Source organism: Nymphalis io, chromosome 10 (genome assembly GCF_905147045.1).
Source record: "Nymphalis io chromosome 10, ilAglIoxx1.1, whole genome shotgun sequence".
Taxonomy (NCBI): domain Eukaryota; kingdom Metazoa; phylum Arthropoda; class Insecta; order Lepidoptera; family Nymphalidae; genus Nymphalis; species Nymphalis io.
In genome coordinates, this window is record NC_065897.1 from 10,345,955 (window position 1) to 10,372,206 (window position 26,252).

General features: G+C 32.9%; 3 protein-coding genes across 4 annotated transcripts in view; 1 reads left to right on the forward strand and 2 right to left on the reverse strand.

Moving 5' to 3' along the window:
* Window positions 1–18,196, forward strand: part of LOC126771122 (probable serine/threonine-protein kinase DDB_G0283337) — a 40,974-nt gene extending 22,778 nt beyond the window's left edge. The window contains exon 4 of one of the 2 annotated variants that reach the window (XR_007669513.1): window positions 17,092–17,258. Coding sequence is in view for 1 of the 2 variants with exons in the window: in XM_050490854.1 (XP_050346811.1) it covers window positions 17,092–17,241 (150 nt within the window). In the remaining variant the exon portion in view is untranslated. Of the gene's footprint in view, window positions 1–17,091 lie in introns of both variants that reach the window. The other variant, XM_050490854.1, reaches the window with a different exon arrangement.
* Window positions 1–26,252, reverse strand: part of LOC126771132 (coiled-coil domain-containing protein 85C-B) — a 142,780-nt gene that overhangs the window by 113,612 nt on the left and 2,916 nt on the right. The gene's annotated exons all lie outside the window — the stretch shown is intronic.
* Window positions 23,611–25,366, reverse strand: LOC126771155 (radial spoke head 1 homolog). The gene is made up of 5 exons (XM_050490911.1): window positions 25,264–25,366; window positions 24,933–25,083; window positions 24,317–24,513; window positions 23,925–24,204; window positions 23,611–23,849 (listed from the first exon to the last, which is right to left on the reverse strand). The coding sequence occupies exons 1-5, from the start codon at window positions 25,309–25,311 to the stop codon at window positions 23,611–23,613; spliced, it is 915 nt and encodes a 304-aa protein (XP_050346868.1). The 5' UTR covers window positions 25,312–25,366.

The window sequence follows — 26,252 nt, forward strand, 5'->3', positions numbered from 1 at the left end:
CCCAAGGTTGGTGGCGCATTGGCTATAAGCGATGGTTGATGGTGACCACTTACCATCAGGTGGCCCATATGCTCGTCCACCTTCCTATTCTATAAAAATAATAATAATAATGTTGTATGATGGTGCTCTTTTAAAAGTGTACGGTTATAAGTAAAGAGCTGAAGAAGACAAAGCATATTTCGAAACTGATATTATTATAAGTATATCATATTATCAATTATGATGTCAAATAACAATACTTTGACGAGCCGGTTGGCGTGGTTGGTAGATACTTGCCTTTCACGCCGAAGGTTGTGGGTTCGATTCCCACCCAGGATAGACATTTGTGTGCATGAACATGTCTGTTTGTCCTGAGTCTGGGTGTAATTATCTATATAAGTATGTATTTACAAAAGAAAAATAGTATATGTAGTATATCAGTTGTCTGGTTTCCATAGCACAAGCTTTGTACAAGCTTAATTTGGGATCAGATGGCCGTGTTTGAAAAATGTCCCAGGATATTATTATTATTTAAAAAAAAAAAAAGAAATACTTACAAAATACTCTATTTAACGAAAAGTATTCATAAAACACAACATAAGTAAGTATGCTAGAGATGGCATGCTGAATGAAATCTATCAGTCAGTAAAGTACAGCTAAATATGATAACAGAAAAGCAATCCACAATTGCATTAGGCATTATTTTAGAGACAGGTTTAACGTATTACAAAAACCTAAGTACTGGTCTTAAGGAAAAAAAATAGTAAATTTAATTGCAAAAAAGCGTCTCGTCGCTTATTGTTAATTATTATATTTATCCTTACTATATTCAAATATGCTCCACTCAAATACTATTTTTCGTTTACCTAAAGTCAATAAGAAATTTTTTGATACTAAATTAAGCTTAAATTGATTTTATTTATTCAATTCATGGACTATATTTAAAATTATTTAATTGTATGAATACAACGAAGATGGACGACGATGTATGAAACATTGTCCAAATTACATGAAAACAATAGTATTTTGTTTTATAGATTTGTTAATGTTCGTGATAATGATAAAATATTATATAATATTTTTTCTGATGATTTGTCGTTGCATTTTATATAGATACGTTCTTGTGCAATGACTGTATTTTACTCGTAATTGACTAAAATACATGATTTACCGATTTGAGCGTAAATTGCGTTATGTAATTTCTTGGCTATTGTCCAATTATCTTAACTAGGCTTAGATAACTACTGTTTTATTTCTATTCTTCAGATGAAATTTGGGAATAACATTACTTATTCAGCGTTACGTTTAATATTTTTCTTAATCTTATTCAATAGCAATTAGACAGGTTGCAATTAGTTCATTCAAATCAGAGGTCGTAAAATGATTCACGTGATTATTATAAGAGTCATTAGCTACGATATCTCAAATTTGATTGAAATGTCTCGCTTAATTGGAATAAGAATTCCAATCGCTTGCATTTGCTTCTCGTTTTTCGTTTAACAACACTTTTACTACTCGTTTCGTTTTCAGTTCGGTCACGCTTTCGATAATATCACAAAAGGAAAGATCTATTTAATGTTTATTTGACAAACAGGTGTTGTAATGAGGGTTAACGTTATTTAAAGTTAATCGATTCATAAAACACTTTATATACAACAATAACAAATTATCTACATATATTGTATCGATTGACTTTGAGGTATCGACAAAAAGTTTGCATTTAAACCATGCGTGAGATTGAACGTATCGTAAAGTAACAACAAAAACAAGATTTGTGCAAAGTTATGAATGAAGTTTGTCAGAGATTAACCGAACATTTTGTGTCAATTTCTTTTTAACTTTAATTCATTTAAGACGAGAAATGTGTGTCATTATTTAATAATTCACGGTAAAATAGCGATAGTTATATGTATTGTAGTTATAAAAATATTATAGACCGATGACGAAATGAAGAAATTAATTATATAAATCAACGCTAGCTTCGATTAAAAGAAGAAATAACGATCGAACTAACGATGTAATAATTGTCCATAATTGTTTTATTTCCTAGATTTTTTATCATTATTTCATTTTTCATTATAAACGAACAAAAGATTTCCGATTGCCGTTCTATATGGAGGCCTCGTGGTTGAATATGTAACATTAAGGTTGCGTCGGAAACAGTTAGCCAGCCATGCGTTCCCTAACGATCCATTCATGACTTCTGTTCCATAAACAGACTCTTAATGACTCTTGATATCAATATGCAATATCACATGTATCTTACATTACGTTACACAATAATCATCATTAAGAATATATAAAGATTATGAAAATTCATTAAATGTCCCACTTTTGTGAACTTAACTTTCATCCATGCACGGAAACTTTGCATATATTGTTAATAGTCGAATGTTTACTTCGAAATACCGAAACATGTACACGGCCTGAAGAAGAGAAAGTACTAACTTTAGGTCACTAGCGTAAACTATCTCCTTGTCCGCTTACATATTCGGGAAGGCGTTCAAGTGACTAAAATACGTGATTGAAACCAGGTCAAAAGACGGTGCCTAAACGAATTCCGTTGATCTCTTGACGACATACTCGTATCTCGAGCACCGATGTGAAAAGATTACTGCGACGTCGTCGACGAATAGACACGTATTAAGGACATTATTGTTAGATACATTTTCAAATAAGCTTTAACGCATAACCAAATCATATCTTCCAAAAAAAAGTTGCCTTATTCCGTTTTGAAAGTACACTACAGGGTTGATTCAGAGAACCATATTTTATAATAAATATTAACATTTTAATTCGACACTATTATTTACAATAATGATGATTATATAATCGTTAAAACAGTTTTGGTCTTCGTATTTGTTGCCTCGGTGACCTAATCGTAGTTAATCGTGGAAAGTGTGACGTTCGATTACATCTTTAGCGGCAACTATACCGTGTATGCTTATTCGCTTCATCGTTAGGTGAATGTTGAAACAACTCGTGTAGACTGTAAGTCGCCTATTGTTTCTTTTCCTACATAGAATTAAGCAGAGCGCGACTCGAGGCCAAGATGTCTTAACAACCTATGAGTCACTGAGGGTAATTTTACCATTATGTTAACGCTTATTTCCACCTCTATAGTCAACGACTTATGTATTTTTTCTATCATTTACGAATCGAGTGGAAAAAAACTCTCGTCAGAAATGTTTGACTGTTCCAGGCTGCTGGTTTCATTGAAATCAATGTTAGCTCGTGTTATTGTGCTTTACTCACAACTTACAATATAAGAGAATGGTGATATTGATATTTTGATAACATTGAATCGTTTAAGGTCTTTTGTCCAGACAACAGAAAATTAATAATTTTAGATTTTTTTAAAACACGTTACTTTTAAATTTTTGTTTAAATAATTTCCAATCAAAGCCTCTAATAGCACCTTAATAAGTAAAACGGTATTATATATCTCAAAAACTATATATACGTTAGATAATATGAATAATTGACTTAAATACAGAGCTATATAAAACAATCTCGTTACGTATTACAAACCTTTAACTATCACTCTTTAAACATATTAAAGCTAAATAAAAAAAAAAAAAAAACTCGTTTAAAGTAAACTTATTAGTTAATAATCATCAGCTTGATGGTCTCAATCAACTACAACCATTTCCCTTATAGATTTAATCAAATAATTTCATAGAATTGAAGTTCGATAAAACAATAATTTATTTGAATGTTACGACCTATTCTCAAGATATAATAAGTGGTAATACTGAGTCATCTTCGACCTTTCCTGCGTCTAAATTTGCGTTTTGCGCTGTCAACGACCCGACACCATTGATAATATGAGCATTTTATAAATAATCGTCACTAATTAAGATTAAATTTACCTCCAATCATACTTATACAATATTTTTTTATATATAAGTAATATAGTTTTTAAATTAAGTTTATTTATTATTTTTTATTGTTAAATCTATTTTAGTTTTAACTATTTAATTATAGTGAAGAACCCGGGTCGGGTTAGCTATTAAATTGAAGTCTCTTTTGACTAATTTTACGAACTAAATAATATATAATAAATATCTATGAAGTAATCTATTATTGTTCATATATAAAGAAAGAGTTGAAGAGATTAGCATGTTATGAGGAGGGATGAAAAGCATGTTACTAGAAGGGTGATGAATGTTGATGGATATAGGGGATGGGGGAGGCCGAAGAAAGTGTGGATGAATTGCGTATGAAAGGATATATGTATGAAAGGGGTGAGTACTGAGATGACGAGGGACAGAAAAAATGTGGAAGGAATTGTGATATTGATATTTTGGTAATACATGTTGTGCCGACCCCAGATTTTTTTTTTTTTTTTATAGAAAAGGAAGGCGGACGAGCATATGGGCCACCTGATGGTAAGTGGTCACCAACGCTCTTAGACATTGGCATTGTAAGAAATGTCAACCATCGCTTACATATCCAATGCGCCACCAACCTTGGGAACTAAGATTTTATGTCCCTTGTGCCTGTAATTACACTGGCTCACTCACCCTTCAAACCGGAACACAACAATATCAAGTATTGCTGTTTTGCGGTAGAATATCTGATGAGTGGGTGGTACCTACCCAGACGAGCTTGCACAAAGCCCTACCACCAGATAGTGGGATAAGGGCAAGAAGAAGAAGAAGAAGATATAAAGAACGATTTTTAAACGAATCTTATTTTCTAATGTCTTAAAGTTTACTGTAGATACATTGTTTTAGATTGGCCTCGAGTCGAACGGTATTTGTCGAAATGTTAATAGCTGTCGTGTCAAGGCAAAATTGTACATTTGCTTGGAAATAAAATTGAAACCGTATTTCGTTTAATATGATTTTTGTATTATTACGGCTCATACACAACCCGTTCTTTATAAATATTTGTTTTTTTTATTATTATTATATTATTTATATTTTATTAATATTTTTATTATTCATTTATATTTATAAAGTTGTTTTTCTATCGTTACCTTATACGCTTACTATAAATATGATGAGACGAGATGCCCAAGTGGTTAGAATGCAGGGATCTTAATCGATGACAGCGTGGCAAACACCACTTAATTTTCATGTGAAATTTGCATATGTCTAATTTCCCTGAAATTCTGCCATATGTTTACCACCAACCTACGGAACACCACGCTGCTACTAATGCAGCGTATAAGTTCCAAACCTCTACCTCAAGAGGTTAGCCCAGCTATGGGACATTCACAGGCTGTTACTTTTTATGTGCAAATATATCTTCAGCTTACTGCAAGAACTCACTAAATACAAACATTAATTATTTATTTACATAATTTTCACTATTATTAGTGCTTATGCACACAAGGGTACTATTTTACGTTTTTTAATTACAATTTGCCAACGAATTAATCTCGGTTGTTAACACACTCGGTGATTTCTTAATTGCAATTAATAAATTCTTGCCAAAAACCTTAGATATATGATTTTTTTTTTGTATTTTTTTAAACTGTCTTCAACCCAGCATACGTAGCATAGCACCATATGTTTTACCAGCAGTAAAGGTAAAGTCTCACTCACTAATGAGCAAAACTTGGCATTGATGTGTTTCTGTTTGAATCATATGCGGATTTCCTTTACTTTCCATCTATCTGAGCATATTTTTCAAACACATACAAATAAACTTTTTTTTATAAAGCATCGGTTTATTAAGAATATGGTAAATAACTTTCTATCTTTGTTCAAATAAATTCCTTACTTGGCACACCTTGCGCCTTGTGCTATAAAGTTAAGGTCATGTTACACCGGATGACCTACCAAATCCGAAGGGAACGCGTGCTGAATGCCAACGATTGACAATGCTTTGTACCCACCATCACAGTTCACAAGAGAATAAAAGACAATATGCAACACGCTTAAAGAAATATAGATTTTAAAGACAACGTGATAAGAATCAAAAGTGCTTATCGCTTTACGCTCTAAGCATTCTTTGATTTATTCGTGACCAAGTGTATGCACGTGGTATAAATAAACAATAACATGTAATTCAAAAGGGGTGTTACTTATTTTGGTTTGGAATTTTAAGTATAAAGATTTTAGTAAATAATATAAACACAGCGCACATTATTGTATAATTTACATCGTAATATTTCTCCGAGTTTATCGCAATTACTAAAAATGTAAACATACGTTACATTATATGTATAATCACTGGGGACAATTCTACTAACAAATTGTCACTTTATCGGAATCGAATCGAAGCGTGATCGTTGCCGTTTTTCCGTTTTCCTATTCTTTAATTTAATTATCGGCTATTGTCATAGAAGTTAACAATTACGTTTGATTTTGACATAACGGTATATGTTAACATATTATCGGTTCGGTTCCGATTTGAATAAATACAGATGATTCAAAGTTGGATCGGAATTGAATCGGAAACGTATCGTAATCGTTACAAACTAGTAGAATTCTGCCCCTGATTACTTCCACGGTCAACTAAGCCATATATTTTTATTTATTTATTTATATATCTATCTATAAATAACGACGTCACAATTATATACACTAGATCAATATTATAAATTCAAATCAATTGTAATATTTCAATGCCACACACCTGAACAGTGTTAAAAACGTGTTGATTCACATTCTGAGTCATGTGGGAGTATGCGGCGAAAAAATAACAATAAGCAAAGTGAATTATAAACTGAATATCAATTACTGTCTTCTTGTATAGCTTGATAGTTTCATGACCTCAGTGTCAACAAAATTAAATGAATTATTAGGCTTATTGTTACACGCTCTGTGTAAAAATAAATAATTAAATATTGATTTGGGTTATATTAAATTCTTAAGAGTTTGGAAAAACCAGAAGTGATTAAATTTGTTGGTGTTGTATAAAAAAATTATGTCACTTTTACTCGCGTTGAAAAGATGTTTGTCTAATTTTAATGATTTAAGTGAATCAGTCCATTTCTATTTGCGAATCGGTCTGACGTCACATCTCAACCATACGTCTCTTTGGGTGAACTGATATGATGTGGATGCACGATTTATAATTGGCTTCATTAGTCATACTTTAGTGTAACATGAACGAAACTTAGCTATAGAACGTACGAAAATATTTTTATGTACTAATTTCCATGCAGGTACTGTATTATATAAATGTTAATACATGTATAATTTGAGAATTTGCAAAATACAAATGACTGCCGATATATGTAACTACTTCTACCTCGTGTTGTTAATTAGTTAATGAATGACAAAGCAGAAATTGACCAATGAAATTCCGACAAAAATGGATCAATACAACAATAATTGCACCCGACGGGACGTAGTGAAAACGGCCGTTTTTTGTTACTATTTAAGTTGTGACGTCAGGACCTCGCCTTGCGAATGCCTGCGACGACCTTCGCGAGACTTTAAAGATGGTACACAACTGGTCGGGCAACTAGTACTAGACGATGTTTTTTTTGACGTCAGCAAACCGATTTTACCAAGTAAATCAGAATCAAAATTATAAGTGCTACTGGTGGTAGGGTACTGGTGGTAGGGCTTTGTGCAAGCTCGTCTGGGTAGGTACCACCCACTCATCAGATATTCTACCGCAAAACAGCAATACTTGATATTGTTGTGTTCCGGTTTGAAGGGTGAGTGAGTCAGTGTAATTACAGGCACAAGGGACATAAAATCTTAGTTCCCAAGGTTGGTGGCGCATTGGCTATAAGCGATGGTTGACATTTCTTACAATGCCAATGTCTAAGGGCGTTTGGTGACCACTTACCATCAGGTGGCCCATATGCTCGTCCACCTTCCTACTCTATAAAAAAAAAAAAAAAAGTGACTAGGTTCCGCCCGCGCCGTTGTCCGCGTGTTTGGGGGTAGGGGCTCCGTCATTTGCTTGATACCCTTATCTATGACAACGTGTATGCAAAATTTCATGAGTTAAACATGAAACCGAAACAAACAACACACTTTTGCATTTATAAGTTCCAATTATTATTCAATTGTTTAACACTATATAATTTATTCCACTTTATATGAACCAAGACGCTTCCAACGTTCGCACTTATCACATATTGGTGACGTTTTTATAAATGTCTCAAAGTATTGTCAGAACTCGAATAGGCAGATGTTAACAATTATAAAATGTTAAGTGTGCAGCTGCGAACGTCTTGATAATTGAGTCGGCACGCGCACTACCTGCTCTGGGGCGTGGGGATAAGTAAATGCGTAGACACGAAGTAATCGTTATTACTTATCGGAGTGTGCTATGAGTTTACTTGTTTAGCATTGTGTTATTATTATCGAGAATACAACGCACTACGGATTACTCAAACGATATTACTTTTTAATAAAAAAAATGCTACTTATCAGAAATGCTGTCTTAAGCGATATGGCCGTTTATTGTAAATCTTCCTTATTCATTCTAAATTTAAATATTATTATTATATTATTTTATAATTAATAAGTTACTAAAAATATAATATTTAAATATTTTATTGTTTACTAACGATTTCAAAATGTTTTTTTTAATTGGAAATAGCAGCTGCTAAAGATTTTACGAGGCGAAGGTGGTTAACAAACCGGATCATATGTTTGTAGATATACGGGTTGCTCATGTTTCCGAACGTGTAATGTCGGCTCGCTAAGTAGAGTAGGTATGCTTGTACGTCCTTAGAGGTTCGATCTTTACGAAGCAAAAAGATTACCTATCCGCTTATGGCCATTGATGAGAAACTGCAATTTCCGTTCGCTGGAACCGTTATACGAGATACTACATATGTACGTATTATATAAGCATGTTTATATGTAAAGTTTGCGTTTATATTTATTTAAAAAAAAAACATCAAAAATACAATAATTTAATAACAAAGAGAGAAATATAAATGAATGCAATTCATCTTAATTAAAAGGCTATTTTATTTAAAGATTTAAGCTAATGAGCCAGCTTATAGTAGTTGTATTTTTATATTTTTAAATGCACATATGTTAATCTACATTAAACAATATACTAGTATATCACGATTAAAAAATACTATTTCTTCGAAACCTGCTGGAGTTTAGCACGATTAACTCTTAAAGTTTCGTAATACCTGATAAAGCATACATTCGATTGAACAAAAAATAATCACGGTTGAGTAAGTTTACAAACTTGGCTAAAATAAGTGGACTGGATCGCGACCGTGGGTGGACTGGTCCCACGAGACCGATTCGTTTTTCTAACGCCTCCGTGTGTAACTGTATCTAATGCTTGTAATTTCTAGGCATCTTGGTGCTACTTCCTCTATTGTATCATTCGGCATTGTGAAATAAGTCGCGTCTGGTCAACATTCGCCGTATCGGACGAAGTTTGGATGATTTTGACCACGACTTTTCAAATACATATATGTCTTATTGCATTGCTTATTAAACAATACATGTTTTCTTTCTTCTTCTTTATTCAAACCTTAAAAAGTTTTTTTTTGTAATGCGGATGGGCAAATGTTCCACCTGTGGTCACGGGCGGTCCATATACATTGGCGATGTACGAAATATTAACCATTCCGTACATCGTCAACGCGCCACCAACCTTAGGAACTAAGACGGTATGTCCTCTTTGCCTGTAGTTAGAAAGAAAAAACTATGCTTTCGTATAAAATAAATAAAATTGTTGTATTAAAACACTCCGTATCGACGAAAAATTGTCCCAGGAAGTTGCCAGCCAAAACATATATGGGACTTTCTTCCGAGTCGTGTAAGTAATAAATAATATCATAACTCGTATCGTAGAGGCGAGGTATTGAATTCAAATTAGCTATTACACGTGGGTGCAAGGGCCTCCTGGAGGCGCCGGCGCCGTTGAGTACTATGGTTTCTTAGGATAAGTTACTGTAGTTTTGTTAAGAAACAGAGATATATTTCCGCTCACGTACCCTATGCCAACGTTATGACCAAAGTGTATGTAAAATTTTATGTTGATCACCTGAGTAGTAAAGACGTGAAAGTGTAACAAACAGACGATCTCATTTTCGCATTTATAATATTATTAATGATAATATATAATATATAAAAAATCGTAATATATGTTTGCACATTAAACTGCAATATTGTGTGGGTTATGATATCTAGAATTTCGTCACATCGAAAAGTAAGACGTGTGTGTGGCTTACCCTACTTATTGTCTTCCGCGGTGAAATATATTTTATAGTATAATATTCATGAGAGTACATCTACTTTGTCGATGGAAAACCCATAGGAAGTCTACCTAATAAGTAATTAATCAGAGGTCAATTAACTATTACTTATTTATTCGAAAGATATTTGTTTGTAGTTTCGTCAATTTTATTGTTAACAGTAGAGCTTTAAATAGTTTTTGTTCCAACTATAGACTGATTCGTACACAATAGGGCGGACGTGGTACGTTGTAAGGGTTTCCTTTGAACTAGCTACAACAACAATAACAACTCAAAACAGTTGTTGGTGTAACCGTTCGCTTACAAATGTATATACTATTAGGTTATCTTTATAACGGATGTTTCGCTCCATTGTTTTATAATAAATGAAATTGATACCCTACGAACGCATTTTAGTGATATGTAAGACTACAATAGAAAATACAAGATCGTCAGTTTAGCCCGCGTGCCATATAGATTTTATTAAAATAAAAATAAAAATTACTAGTTTTCGCTTAGACTACGTAATTGAACGAATTTAAAAAAAAATTACCAAACGAAAAAACTAAGATAAAATCGCTTACCAAAGGGGAAAAAGGTACTGCAAATCTTTTGTCTTTTCTTTTCTTATTAATGTATTGATTATACAAAATTGTATTTTATCCAATCAAATTCAATTGACCATTTACAAAAATCTAGATAAAGTAATTTTTAAATCAATACATCATTAGAAGATTTGTGCAATCATGAAAATGTAATCATTGTGTTTTTTTATTTGAAACTATATCAGCTAGTTTGTCCAGTAAAGTAATAGGACGTCCATGGCTAATTTAATCAAGTCGACCCTTCGAAATCTCGTCTTAATAATCATAATTTAGTTAGTAAATAGGGGAGAATTTATGTGCTTTTAATTAAAGTTCCGTAATTATTTAATTGGATAAGTTATTAGAACTAATCATCGTAAAAGTATGCTTTAATTTAATAGAGAGAACTAACGTATCGTCGGTTCCTGTATATGAGCAGTCAGGGGATCTGCGACCAGCTAATGGTCGCGATTTAAAACCCGAATATCTTATATTTCGCTACAGACGCGACCTATCGACAAAGTTGACCGGCAGCGACTCCACGACTGATTGCATTTAATACTCTAATATAAAATATAAAACCTATTTATGAATTTAAAAATTTCCCCGTTAACGTTAGTAATGTTTGTTTTATTTCGAGAATCTTTTACATATGTTATGAATAAATTATTATATTATTTTAACGTAACAATCATCGCGTATCGAAATTACTATTTAACAATAGACATATCATGCTATTTATCGATTTCACAAGAAAAATATTTGTATTTGTTATCGCTCATTAAAGTGCACTGTAATCTTATCGTTACATATGCAATTGTTATTATGTGTATGTATAACCTGGTTTGTTTGAAAATAAAAGTTTTGTAATAAAATAAATGTGTTAATTTTAAGAATAGACTTTAATTTTAGTTCATTATTTTATTAAATTATTTATTAGTTATATAAAATATCTCAACGCTTGTAACACTTCCTAGGTTTCAAAGAATTCAACTATTCATTGTCTTGGAAATATATTTCCCAATACATATGTTGGTACTCCAACGAATATTTCTTACATTTTATAGGTCATACGCTTATACTTAAAAAGTAAAGCAGCAACCTGTAAACTGCCCGGCTAAGGTCTCCTCTCCTTTTTGAGGAGAAGGCTCGATCCGCGCTTATTATGACCGGCATTGGTAGATATATAAGTAGAATATTTCCACCCGACCCAGGCAGTTTTCTCGATGTTCTCTTTCACCGCCGAGCATGAGATCAATTATAAACACAAATTAAGCAAATGACAATTCAATGGTACTTGGGTTTGAACCCGCCAACATCGTTTAAGATTCGATTGTTCTACCCAGTGGACCGTCTCGACTCATTAATACTTAAAATTGTTAAATTGTATTTATATGCATTACGAAGTCTAAGGGATTGCAGAAAGTAAGCACCATTTGCACATGTCTGTTGTATGTTAATTATGAAACTTGTAACACAAATATTCCAATAGCAAGAGTCCAAGATAAACAAACTTAGATTTACATATTCCATGCAATTTTCTAATAACTCTGCTACATTATGAACTATAAAAATTCTTGATTATTTATATTTCGTTGAAAATTAAATTCAATTTTTTATTTCAAATTCTTAATACCATAAATTATTTTTGGAACTCGACTATAGTGGTCATGTCAATTTAAGGTCAAAGGGTTTTTATTTGTCTTTGTTCCTTCTACTCCTCCTCCTACCATTAGAATAGGAGATTAAAAGTTTTTTTTTCATTCCTATAAAGGAGAAATAAATTTGTGTTTAATCCGTTCTTACCACGTTTATATACGGTAATACAAATCTCCTGTTACCAAATTTGCTTCGATACGCAGAGTTTCGCACGATATTTTCCTTCAACTTAAAACACGAGGTTATCTTAAATACAAGTTAACCGCTTGCAACTTGCAGAAGGTATTTATTTCCGTATTTGAACCCGTCACCTTTATTCTATTGCATAGTTTTCCATGTTATTGGCAATTTTCTGTTTCGTAATATTATTAAAATTGCGTCATAATATATTTACTTGTGACCCATTAGAAAATTTCATCATTAGGAAAACCACGTGACCTGCTATACGAGTTAATTTATTGTTTAGTATAAGTAAGTAATATCATTATGTTAATATCATTTTATTTTGCACTTCCTTCATCAAAATCATTTCATTCTCATTCAATCATTTTTAACATAAAATGTTATGTTCAAATATTAAAATTACTATCTTTAAACAAAAATTATTAACACTTGAAAAGATGAACTTGTTGAATGTGTATTCTATCTTATAACGATTATTTCATTTATTCGAATTATGAAATATAAATGAATTAAATTGAGTCGTAATTAAATAAGTTTACTGGTAATTTGAAATGACGCACACGTAACCTCGTACACCGTCTTACGCTTGGATTAACTTTTAATATAAATATTTTCGCGTCTCGCGTGAAACGCATTAAGCTGTCACTCGGCGCGCCATCTTGCGATATTAAAATTTTGATATCATTACTGGTCGTATTCGTACAATTTGGATAAAGTTAGAATAGATGTCGTGCAAAACGAATCTGAAATAGTTTAAATAGTATTCAACTAATGTCCATTACATGCTATCATGCTAGTATGATCACATTTCCATTTCTACCGGAGCGTGGAAGATGTCAATACGCACTTTCCCTTTCATACACAATACGCGAACTGATTATATCGCGACTCTATTGAGATGACGATGATTACATCAAAGTTTTTTTTTTAAACTGAAATGTAACCTTTTTTTAACTTTATTTTTTTATCATATTATGATATTGATGTTTGTTAATTTTTTCGGTGTGTATTTTATGTAATGATAAATCTAAAAAATAAAAATACAATACTAAAGAGTTTTTTAATTCGAACTCAATGTTCGAATTAAAAATGCTTTTCGTCTATATATTCATTTTTAACAATAAGAAATATATGTTTGTATATAAATGAATACGAATCATTGTAATTTTACTAAACCATATACCAATACCAAAATACCAATACCAATTATCTTTCCGTTATAGTATCATTTATGAATAACCTAGTCGTTAAGTAGGCCGAATTTATTTAAGCACCACATAAATTCTAAAATTACCTATTAACGTATGTGGGTGTAGCGGTTTATTGGTTTTGATAAAACAGGTTTCTGCAAAGTGAACCTTCATATTGGTGCTTCTATCTGTGAGAAATGTATAGAGATAATAAATCTCTGAATGGGGTCGCGACTACCCATAAAATATTTTATGTTAAGATCAATTACTATCTGTTGGTCGTTATCATCAAGGAGGACAAAGTTTTCAGTTGGCGTTTCAAAAAGCACTATTAGTTATTGTAGCGTTTTTCCCGAATACAATTATAAATATTTAGAAGGCTTCATGTCGATAAGTCAATGGCTAAGGAATATCTAAACATGAATCTTTTTTCATTTTTAAAAATGACTAATCATCATCATTATTCATCAGCAACATCCTATCTATAGACCTTTTTAGGTTTGCATCATAAACATTTCTCTTGATAGCCTTTAATATGTGTTGCTTGCGATTATAACTATGTCATCAACCGATCTTTCCGCTAGGCATCTAACGTTCATATTACGGGTCAGCACTTTATTCTATCATAATAAAATTTATGAAGTAATAAAAACATAGATTATGTTTTATGGTTTTGTCTATAATATGGATACTTAGAACTTCTCTATGGGATATACTGATTCAAGTGACTATATGTTTGTTAATATGGTTCAATAAATCATCCACTTGCCCTTATCCCGCTAACTTAGAATCCTTTTAGTGTGTTTTTCTCTTCAATTTGACTCTATCTCTATTCATATCCTTAGTCACTCTCTTCTAGCACATGTCTTGCGCCTTTACTCGCACTCACATTCAGTCATTCAGTCAGTACAGCCATTCACATTATTTTTAAGACTTCTTATACTATGATATTCACCCCTCCGCATTATAAGTGAACTAATAATTAATCAGCGCTATCGCGGGCATGCCTTAAAGTTAATGTGAATAATTTTTTTTTTTTTTTAAAGTGGGCTCATTGGTTTTACTCATATAAAGAATACAGCATATGCGTGTCAAACTATAATAATTAGTTTTAACAGACCTTGTGTAAGTTAAGAAAATAACTCTCTTTGGAAATGTAATAGCAATTAATGTATATAATACGTTTTAAAAGGCAATTTAAAAATTCGTTTAATAATCTATGCTGGCTTTATCAAACTCTCACGTTATTTTTGACGCGTTTTTCTTCAGTTAGTAAAAATGTAATCAATATTTTTAACGATGAAGAATCAAATTGAGTTGCCTAAAGACGAATTGAACGGGCGTTCGTTGACCTGAAACGATCAATAAAGCTGGTATAATGTTATTTATTGTCACCCCTGTCCTACATAAAAGTCGTGATATTTCTGCATTCTTGACTAACGCAATCGAAGACAACGCGGCTGAAGGTCGCGCCAACACTTGATTGTATACATTCTAATAATTTTCTTATACAACTTAGGAAATTGCAATACATTTATATACAGACTACCGTTACAGCCTGTGAATGTCCCACTACCGGGCTTAAGGCCTCCTCTTCTCTTTTTTGAGGAGAAGGTTTGAGAGTTTATTCCACCACGCTGCTCCAATGCGGGTTGGTAGAATACACATGTGGCAGAATTTCGGTGAAATTGCACACATGCAGGTTTCCTCACGATGTTTTCCTTCACTGTAAAGCACGTGATGAATTATAATCCCAAATTAAGCACATGAAAATTCAGTGGTGTTTGCCCGGTTTTGAACTCACGATCATCGGTTAAGATTCATGCGTTCTTACCACTGAGCTATTTCGGCTCTTACAGACTACGGACAGACTACATTATGTTAAAAAAAAGCAAAACATAAGTTTCCAAGTTTCCTTCAGTAGAGACACAGCTTTAGGAATTCTATTTTCATCTATTATTATCTTGTTTCATCCGCAGTATGGCTTTTATACTTTAGGAGATATTTAGTATCTTTCGTACGCAACAAGAACTACAGTACTTTTAACTCCTTCATAAATTTTATAATCAATGTAAAATATAAAAAAAAACATATTTTGAATAACCTATTTAGAATCTGATGAAATGAAATAGTGGGTTTTCCTGACATACATGATGATAATACCAAGCCACAGCTAAATCTCACTACAAATAACTAGCGGCTCGTTTCTCAAGAATGACGTGCATCATATCGTCTTAAACTGTTCACTACTTGTTACCGGCTATCGGGACTTTGTACGGTTATCAATAAACATTTCATTTAAGCAATTTCGCGACAATTTAAGATTCCATTTGATCCCGAGGTAGCAATGCGTGGTACAGATTAATTGAACCTCGACCAAGGACATTTTAAAAATGAATGATAAGCGATTGACCTTTAAAGATTAGGAAATAATTTATAAGAATCTACCACATGTATATCCGATAAACCGCATATTAGCAGCGTGGTGGAATAAGCTTAAACGAAGAGCAGGCCTTAGTCCAGCTGTGGGGCATTTATAGTCTTTTTGACTAATCTTAACTTTATATTATATTTTACGTAATAGTTAGGTATTACTATTTTGTATTTTCTTGTTCATTTGTAATATTAATTCATCACAAAAAATAGTAACGTACCGTAAGTAAAAAGAAATAGATTTTACTTAATATTTATTTTTATGACTCTGGCTCGATCTTTAGAAATAAGTTTCTTAATTATTATAAAATGCATGATTAGTTTATTAATTAAAACTTTTAATAATTTTAATTATTATTTTTTGTTACTTTTAATTTGAATTTGATTAGATTGAATCTGGAAGTGCTATGTACACTTGTAATTGACATGTATATTAGATATACTATTAATGTTTTATAAATTAACTTTTTCAATGTTTTATATGTATGTTGTAAGTGTGCTATTACAAATAAATAAATTTACGTTATCTGTTAAAAAAACCATAGTTAACAAAAAGTAGATGTAAGGGTTATTTCTTTTACATAGCAACACTTAGGCCACTATGCATAAGAAGTACGACTAAAGGTGAAGACATTTGTCGTTGATTAAATAACATCAAGTGCATCGTAATCCATCTATATTGTTACTTTCTATATCTATTAAAAGTAATTATAGTTATTGAGTATAAAATATAGGTAGTAAGCATGTACAATATTTTCACGCAAGTCATGTCGGAATAGCTTACAAATTATAAACAGGAATGCAGGAAATTCAGAAATGCACGATACGAAAAGAATACTTTATTTAATCTTATTTAAAAATCAAATAACCACAGTAAACACTATTTTTTCCTCTCCGACACAATATAAATATCGTATTTTTCTTTATATTTCAGGCCAGTCTTCGTCAGTTAGATCTCTCGCTTCTGTCAGAGCTGTGGTCCCTCAGCGAGGCGATGGCGTCTTGGCGACGACAGCTCGAACGCGGTCCGCGGCTTCGCCCGGCGCCTCCGCCCCCGCCGCCGCCGCACTATCTCAGAACATAAATATATCTATTAACAACTTAAGAAACATTTAATTTAAACCCTCCCTACCAATTTACTTTAACATTAAAAAGTAGTAAACATGATCCTTTACGTGAACTTTTATATTTAAAGAATGTTTTTATATTAATTAAAAAATTTGAATGTAACTGACACATAATTCATACAATCGGATTGTCGAGAGAAAATCGAATATAAAATACATTCGATTCGTTTTTAGTCACAGTATAATATAACAATGAAATTAATATACGTCAAAATGGCGATTTTCTCTTTTATACATTTATGTTGTTGCATTATTGCAACGATGCGCTTATTAAAAGTCTTTTCAAAACAAGTTAATTTAAAATTTATGATTGCTTTGTAATATTTAAAAACAGATAAGTAATAATTATAATAAAATCACAGCTAAAATTTAAATTCGATTTAACTTGATTAAGCCAGCATGTTTCATATTTAATACACATTTTAATCTGTGCAAAGTATAACCTCAAATCTATTGTCTATTGATGCAATGTGAATGATAAATGATATTGTGTTAAATTGCCTATTAAATCATCCTTAAAATGATCATTTTGCATTAAACAAACGAAATTCGTACCAGGTATTTTTAATAATATTTAATTATATATTTGTAAAGATTTCATTCATAATGGAAAGAAAATAATTTGAATAACATTATTTATATTTAATTCTTATTTATTAATTGATATTATAAGAATTGACTTTAATGTTACAAAATAGTCGAAATTAAGAATATCTGTAATAGGTACCTGATTTATTATTTATATGCCTGATTTTAATGAACAAAATGGGAATTAAATAGTGCTGTAACTTCATTATCTTTAAGCGACTTCATAAAAATGTAGACGTGTGTGGTGTATAAAATGTGTGGTTTGTATAGTTAATTTTAATTAGTTTATTAAGTATTGATTTATAATTAAACAAATAAAATTGACTTTTTAGTTTTATCTTTACCTTAAAAAACTTACTCGACAACAATTGTCTTTAAAAACATCAACGCTAATTTTAAAATGTTTATTGAACACTGTTCCACTTATAAATGTTATTACTAAACTACTTTAATCAATATTTACCAATATTTTTGAACAAATCTATGTAGTCACTAAACTTTTCTATCTATTTCATTATCACTCTTACGATAAATATTTAAAAAAATATAATATGTACAAGCGACAAATTATCATTTTACGTAGGTATGTACAGAATAATATAATTCTATTTGAATTAAAGGTATCCATTTAACAAGTTACGAAAAATAAAGAAAACGCACGTAATATAAATTATATTATTGTAATAGAAAAAGAGAGAGATATATTTTACATAAATTACTTTTATCATAAATCATCTCTGATGATGTCCTCCTGACTGATTTCGGCCACATCGGCCAATTTGAAGGACTAGTTAATTGCGAAGGACATATTGCACAAAGTGGGCACGAAAACACGAGCGTAGTCTCTCTTCCCTCTCTCATAATGCGATAGCACGGTAACCCGACATGACCGGAAAGAATTCAGACATAGGAACAAATGTTTTGCGTGCTTTCCGAGGCACGGGAGTGTATACACTTCCAGACCTACTACAGTAACAGTACAGTAACAGCCTGTTAATGTCCCACTGCTGGGCTAAGGCCTCCTCTCCATTTTGAGGAGAAGGTTGTGGAGCTTATTCCACCACGCTGCTCCAATGCGGGTTGGTAGAATACACATGTGGCAGAATTTCAATGAAATTAGACACATGCAGGTTTCCTCACGATGTTTTCCTTCACCGTTAAGCACGAGATGAATTATAATCACAAATTAAGCTCATGAAAATTCAGTGGTGCTTGCCCGGGTTTGAACCCACGATCATCGGATAAGATTCACGCGTTCTAACCACTGGGCCATTTCGGCTATATACCTACTACTACGAATCTAAATCATCAGGCCCAAGAATGAGGTTATCACAATTACAACGTCAGTCTTCATGCACGAAGATGCGAAATGCAATTTGCACTGGGGTGGCCTTTACAAAAAAGCAATTTAACTTTTGCACGTGTATAAGACAACAATATGCTGATAGTATATAATCTTGACATTCTTGGTCTAGTGTGTATTATTGCCAAAATTTACTTTTACTTTTTTTTGCTAATTTTTAGATTCGTATATTTCATAATACTTTATGTACATTCTCATTGATTTATCGAATTATATATACTATCGACTAGTGAGGGTAGTTGGCCCGCCTCTGCAGGCCTCCAAATCCTAGGGGGTTCTCAGGGTACAAAGACCTCCTAACCCCGGCAACACTTACGGCGGGAGGAGAAGATGCGCATAGCGCCGACGCCTTAGCCCCGGTCTTATTCGGCGAAGCGAGTCAGCGGAGGCCCTCTCCTGACGCTCCCGCTCCGCTGCCTCCTTCTGCGACATGACATTTTCGCAGAAGAAGACCGTCTCCAACCAGCACCTCTCGCTACCAAGCATGGCGTTTATCACACTCGGCAGCGAGAGGTCTTCACCGACTAAGGCCGCCAGGGACAGGCGCTGAGGTCCCCAAGCGGCACACTCCATCAGAGTGTGGCACGCTGTGTCCAAAGGCGCACCACACTCATGGCAGGAGGGTGTCACCTCCCGCCTCGCTATCCGGTGCAGGTACTTACCGAAACAACCGTGTCCGGTAAGTACCTGCGTCAACCTGAATGTGAGTGTGCCGTGACTCCATTCCACCCAGCGACTCAAGTGGGGGTGGACCGCCTCCACTGTCACTAGGCCTGCCGGGGGGGACCTCAGGTCCTGCGAATCAAGGCTCGCTGGGCTAGGGCCCTGACTCGCTCAACCTCCGCCGACCCTGGACGGACGCCGCTTGACCTCGTTTCCTTCCGGAACCGGTGCACTTCCGCAAGCACCTCCGCCTGGAGTTCCCAGGGCGGATCGCTCGCGAGAAGTGTCGTAGCCGTCCATGACACCGTACGCTATGACTGTTTGCGGCCTCCGCAGAAGAGCTCTGTTACGAGCGGTGAGAGCATCCACCCAAATGGGTGCACCGTACAACGCCATGGAGCGTACCACGCCAGCGTATTAACGCCGACATGGTATTTCCGGCCCTCCTACATTTGGTAGGAGGCGGCCCAGGGCGGCAGCAGCGCTTATAAGCTTCGGGCCGATTTGGATAAAATGCTGCCTGAAGCTCCACCTTCCGTCCAGGATCAGGCCCAGATACCTCATCTGAGCTTGCACCTTAATCACCGTCCCTTGGACGGTTATAGACGCCCCTCGAGGGGGACTCCGGTACAGACCCTACTCATATTCATATCATAGTCTTATCTAATAAAAGACGTTAAGATTATCCCAATTACCGTTTATAATTACTAGTTGAACTTATTATTCCTAACATAGTGATGATGATATCCTCCTGATGTCGATCAAAGATTCAGCAATAGCAGCGTTACTCAAGGGGGACTAACCATCTGCGCGAGACAGATATGGTACACAAGCGTGTGTGCAAACACAAATGAATTATAATACTTATAATCCAATGGGACGGCAAATTCCATCACGTCAGGATAGAGTACAGGCGCAGTACCAACGACTTATAGTAAGGTACAATTACATAATATGCCTACACTATTGCATTGGTACTTCCTAGAAAATCCGCTTAAGTATGTAATAAAAATACTCATATAGTTGAAAATATTATAATTAATATTTTACGATTTTATAAGCTTAAGATCATAAAAAATAGCAAAATAAACGCAAAGATAAGTATTTAATCGATTTTACGAACTTCAATTTCAGTAAAATACGGATTTAATAGCTTTCGATGTATTGATCGACAAAAATTGAAATGTGAACCGGTTCTTAGTAATTTAAATGATATTGTCGATACTAAATGGATGCACCGTTAATTAGTATCGACAATATTTCGATATAAAGAAACGACCGAAGAATTTTCAAATTCTTAACCAAATTGTTCTTATATTACTGCAATTGAAGTTTAAAAAAAAAATACACAATTTTAAAAAAAGTAACTACTTACCCAGATTTTCTAGGTAGAATCTTCATTCTGAACCGGTGTAACCTTGACATTCAATTTAATACTGTAACTTTTGTTTTATATTTTTTAATAAAGAGCAGAGGAAATTTAATATTTATTTTGTTATTTGTGCATAAGTCGTCTTAATTTTTTGTTGGTATAAATTTCATTTTAATTAAAAACGTTATTAATATTCTGTTATATATGTAGTCTGTGGACTGTGGAAGCATAACTTTTTTTTTGTTTTGACTTTCTGACTTAAAGTCTGAATCTGTATCTGATTGTAATTCTAATAGAAGCGTACCCAAATCTTTATTTCCAAAAATACACAATTTAAGATTTATAGAGTTTTTATATGTTAATAAATAGTTGCGACCGATGTCAGAAACTTCTTTACAAGGAAATCAAACCCGTAAGGAAGAGCAGCCGTCCAAAATACCGGAGTCAGTTAAGGTTAATACCAAACATCAAATAAATTAAAACTTTATTTTAAGTTATCTTCGCCTTTATTTAATTTAAGCTTTAAAGTTGTTTCATACTTACTTATAAGTATCATACCATATATATTTTTTATAAATTAAAGAACAATAACATACCTTTTACTAATTATTCAAAATACTACGATACACGTATTTCTCTAGTAATGAAAAAAATCTTTGTTATTTTTTAGAAAACAATATCAATAGAAAAGGAAAACGAAACAACGGCTAGTCAAAAGTCTCGAATTGATCTCAATGCGCAATGTATTTCTCAGTTAATGAAAAAAAATTTTGGTTTTTTTTTCAGAAAATAATATCAATGGAAAAGGAAAACGAAACTAATGCTAGTCGAAAGTCTCGAATTGATCTCAATGCACTGCCTACACGCCAGTACCTCGACCAAACAGTTGTTCCTATATTACTGCAAGGTCTATCAGCCCTTGCGAAAGAACGTCCACCAGACCCAATAAATTATTTGGCAGCTTATTTATTAAAAAACAAGAATACCTTTGATAATAATAACTCAGGTTCAAATAATAATGCTCCACAAAATCCTCAAACGTAAGATTAGAGATAATATATAGGTTAATATTATAATAATTCACTGTTAAAATATATTGACATTTGAAATTTTGTCAATATATTACAAGTAGCCTTCAATGTTTAATTGTATATTTAAAAAAACAAGACTCAAGTAATTAAACATTGTTGATAAACCTTATGTATTGAAACTCAGAATATTATTTTCAAATATAATATGTTTGCTGATTGTTTTTGGTCATGGCTTAATAATTTGTGAATTCATTCTATTATTAAATTAAAAATTTTAATTTTATTGTGGTCAAAAACAATCATTAAATGTGTGTTGGATTCATTTTGAATAGATTAAATTAATTGCAAATGTATCACTTTTTAATTTATAAAATAAAAATGAAAATAATTAAACATCCTAAAGCCTATTCGATCACAGGAGTAAAAAAAATATTGGCATTAAATTAATGTTCAATTGGTGCCACAAAAACCAATGATAATGCTAATTAATCTCAACAATAACTTAATTCGACATCTCTATAAGTATTGTAGTTTCATCAAATTAAAATTTTAAAGCTACGGAGAATTTAAAAGTGATATTACATATATTGCAGATTAAATGTAATACAATGTAAACTCTATATAACGACACTGAGGGCAATGCACATTTCATGGCATTATAGAGAGTTGTCATTAAATGGAGAGAAACAAAATCAATATTATTTTACTACATATTATAATATTATTTACTGATCAAGTATAAAATTTACAAATAACAAACAATAATATTAAAACCAGATAACAACGCTTATTGAGTTTAGCTGCAGTTTTTACTAATTTGGCCAACTTAGAAAGTACTGATTACTACTTAATTATGACGTATTATCGTTACTGAGAGTGGGTGTGAAGCTAAATAGAGTGTATCATTGTATGGAAAACAAGCGAAACCAACCAAAGTCGAGTGTTTTTGACAGTTTGTTGTTAAATCGATTGGTGTTACATGGAGTTTACACTGTATTTGTGACTGTCAAATGTCAAATAGTACAAAATATAAATTAAAAAACTCACATTAATTATACTATTTAATTTTTTTTTAAATATATACCTCGACAGTTTTATTTTAAGTTCTTTTCCTTACCTTACCTTGCAAAGTCCTACTTTGCAATAACACTGTCTCAGTATTAAATTACACAGAATTTACCTTAATACATAAAATAAGATTTTAATACAATATGATTAATAATGAAAATTCAAGAAAATGAGTTAATTACTATTTTTTTTATTTAGGAATATAAAAAAGTCAGAGAAGGTTAAGGTTTTTTTTTTCAAATTATTCCTTTTGTTCAGTTTCTTCTAAAAACTGTTGGCGGTGAAGAAGCCAAGAGTCGTTGTCGTCGCCACCTTCTTCTCCTATTATTGAAGGTGGCTCGAAACGTAAGACATCTGTCTCTATACTTGCTGCAGCTAGAGAAGGTATAGAGTCGTGCACAGGTAGCGGAACTGGCTCAGGGGGTAGGAACTCTGCCATATATGCTGTTACGTTACGAGCACGCCATACTGATATTTTGCCTAAAAAAGCCAACATACTTTTTTATGATCACATGTTACATACATGTATTACAGATAATACAATATATCTTTTACCTGATGTCTCGTCAATCTCGATTTCCTCCTCCCCCTCTTCTAACCTGTCACTTTTTGCTCCCTTTTCTTCCTTTTCTTCTTCGCCTTCTCCAAATTCTTCAGAATCAGGATCTTTTATCAGCAAGTAAAATCCATGCTGCATGCAATTTGTATCAAAGATAAAACATCCTGGACCTTTTGGCATTCCTTTGTACCAGGAGCCATGGAAACGGACTCGGGGATACATGATCTGTCCCGGACCTTCAATAACCCCATCCACCCACGTTCCCATAAACTTTATCTATAATAAATTTAAAAAAAAATCTAAAGAATTTCTAGTTTAATCAATTTATATTATTGTGCAAAATTTATTTTTGAATCAAGAATATAATTTTGTCAGTTTACACTTTTACCTGATTTTCTGAATAGAAATACGTTCCTAGGCCATGACGTTTGCCTTTAAACCAAGCTCCTTCGTAAATATCACCGTTGGGATAATAATAAGCTCCGAACCCATGCTTCAAATCATGTCTCCAGTCACCCTCATAGCGAGATCCATCGGGATATGTCATCTGACCTACCCCATACTTCATAGCATGACGCCATTCTCCTATTGATATTCTTTAAAAGTTAACCATATTACATCCATAATTACTACTTTATTATAAATAATAAAAAATGTTATATTTTAATATAATAAATTATATATGTCATTGAAATTCTACCACATGTGTATTCTACCAACCCGCATTGGAGCAGCGTGGTGGAATAAGCTCCAAACCTTCTCCTCAAAAGGGAGAGGCCTTAGCCCAGCAGTGGGACATTAACAGGCTGTTACTGTTACTGATATGTTATAATTTAGAAAAGCATTAGTTTTTTTTTATTTTACTGTCTATTTGGACTTCGACAATATTTCATTCGCTTCAACTTTATATATAGGATTTATTTATTCTATCTACAACTAATATATCATTATAATAAAGTTAAATATGGCCGTAATACAAATGAATAATTAATATATCTTAAGACCTTCATATCGAGCTCCGTTTTTAAACACGTATAAACCTTTTCCATTTCGCATTCCTTGATAATAGCAGCCCTGATAAAAGTCTCCATTTGGAAGCACAGCCCAGCCTACACCATGCCGTTCTCCTTCGACATTGCGACCACCTACATATACCTTTAATCGCAATCATGTTTCTTATGAGTTTGCGTCTAACTTTTGTATAGGCGTAATAATAATAAATAATGTACTTATAAAAGATTAAGTAGCTATTTTTTTCAACTTTTGACTCATGAGTAATTTTTATATAAAATATGTAACTGTAAATTTATTTTATAAAAAATAAATAATATTCACTCCAATAGTATCCACATCTTCAGGGCCTTCTCCTTTCTCTTCGACCATTGCCTTAGCAAACAATTTTTAATCACTCAATATTTGTATGAAAATGACGGCTAACATTTACGACTCTATATACTTGTTTATATGTAATCTGTGTTTGACTTACTATGTGAAGTACATAGTATTTAAAACAGGTACCTCACCTGTATGGAAGAAATTACGATTATGTAGGTTTTAGTTTGAATGAAACCTCTTTTTGCGAAATATATCTGTTTTAAATATTATTGTTAAACACATATATATCTGACTAAAATATAACATAATAATCTCTTTTAATGATCTTAAAAAATATTATCTAACTTAAATTATTAGGCTTATAAATTGACCACAAAAGCATTCACCAACTATATGTATACAAATGAATGTTTCTTTGTTTTTATAAGTTCCTTTACCATTAATGCGATTGAATTGAAATTCAAAGTTGTTATTGACTCTTGCATGAAGTTTTCTGACGTAATACCATCAATGTACAAAAGGAGGCGCACGAGTTGTATAGGATAATTTTCTAGAAAAGAATTGCGTCGCATGACGAAAATTATCTAGTACGTTATATAAATATTACGGGCAGATGTTTGTGTAATAGAGAGAGAAGAGGCGTTACAAATATATTTTAAAATGAAATAACGAGACAAAGCTTCATGGGCAATATTTGTTAATATGACATTAATATGTCATCTCATCTCTGGGCGGGAGCTCCCCAGTACCAAATTCTTCTCGCACAACCTGTGGAACCAGTTTTCGCCGGCGACTATTCCGAACCGATATGACATAGAAACCTTCAAGAAAAGAGCGTACAAATTCCTTTAAGGCCGACAAAGCAAGCCTTCGGGTGTTGCAGGTGACCATGGGCGGTGGTAGCCACTTTCCATCAGGTGAGCCTCCTGTTCGTTTGCCCACTCTTACTCGTATATAAAAAAATAGCATACTACATAAGCAGGCAAAAA

Excerpts from the sequence above, each read along its gene's own strand:
- LOC126771155 (XM_050490911.1), bottom strand. The coding sequence starts at position 25,311 with ATGGTCGAAGAGAAAGGAGAAGGCCCTGAAGATGTGGATACTATTGGA. Across the intron at positions 25,084-25,263 it reads AAGATGTGGATACTATTGGA|GTATATGTAGGTGGTCGCAA; the intron begins GTGAATATTATT and ends TTGCGATTAAAG. Across the intron at positions 23,850-23,924 it reads CGAGATTGACGAGACATCAG|GCAAAATATCAGTATGGCGT; the intron begins GTAAAAGATATA and ends TGGCTTTTTTAG.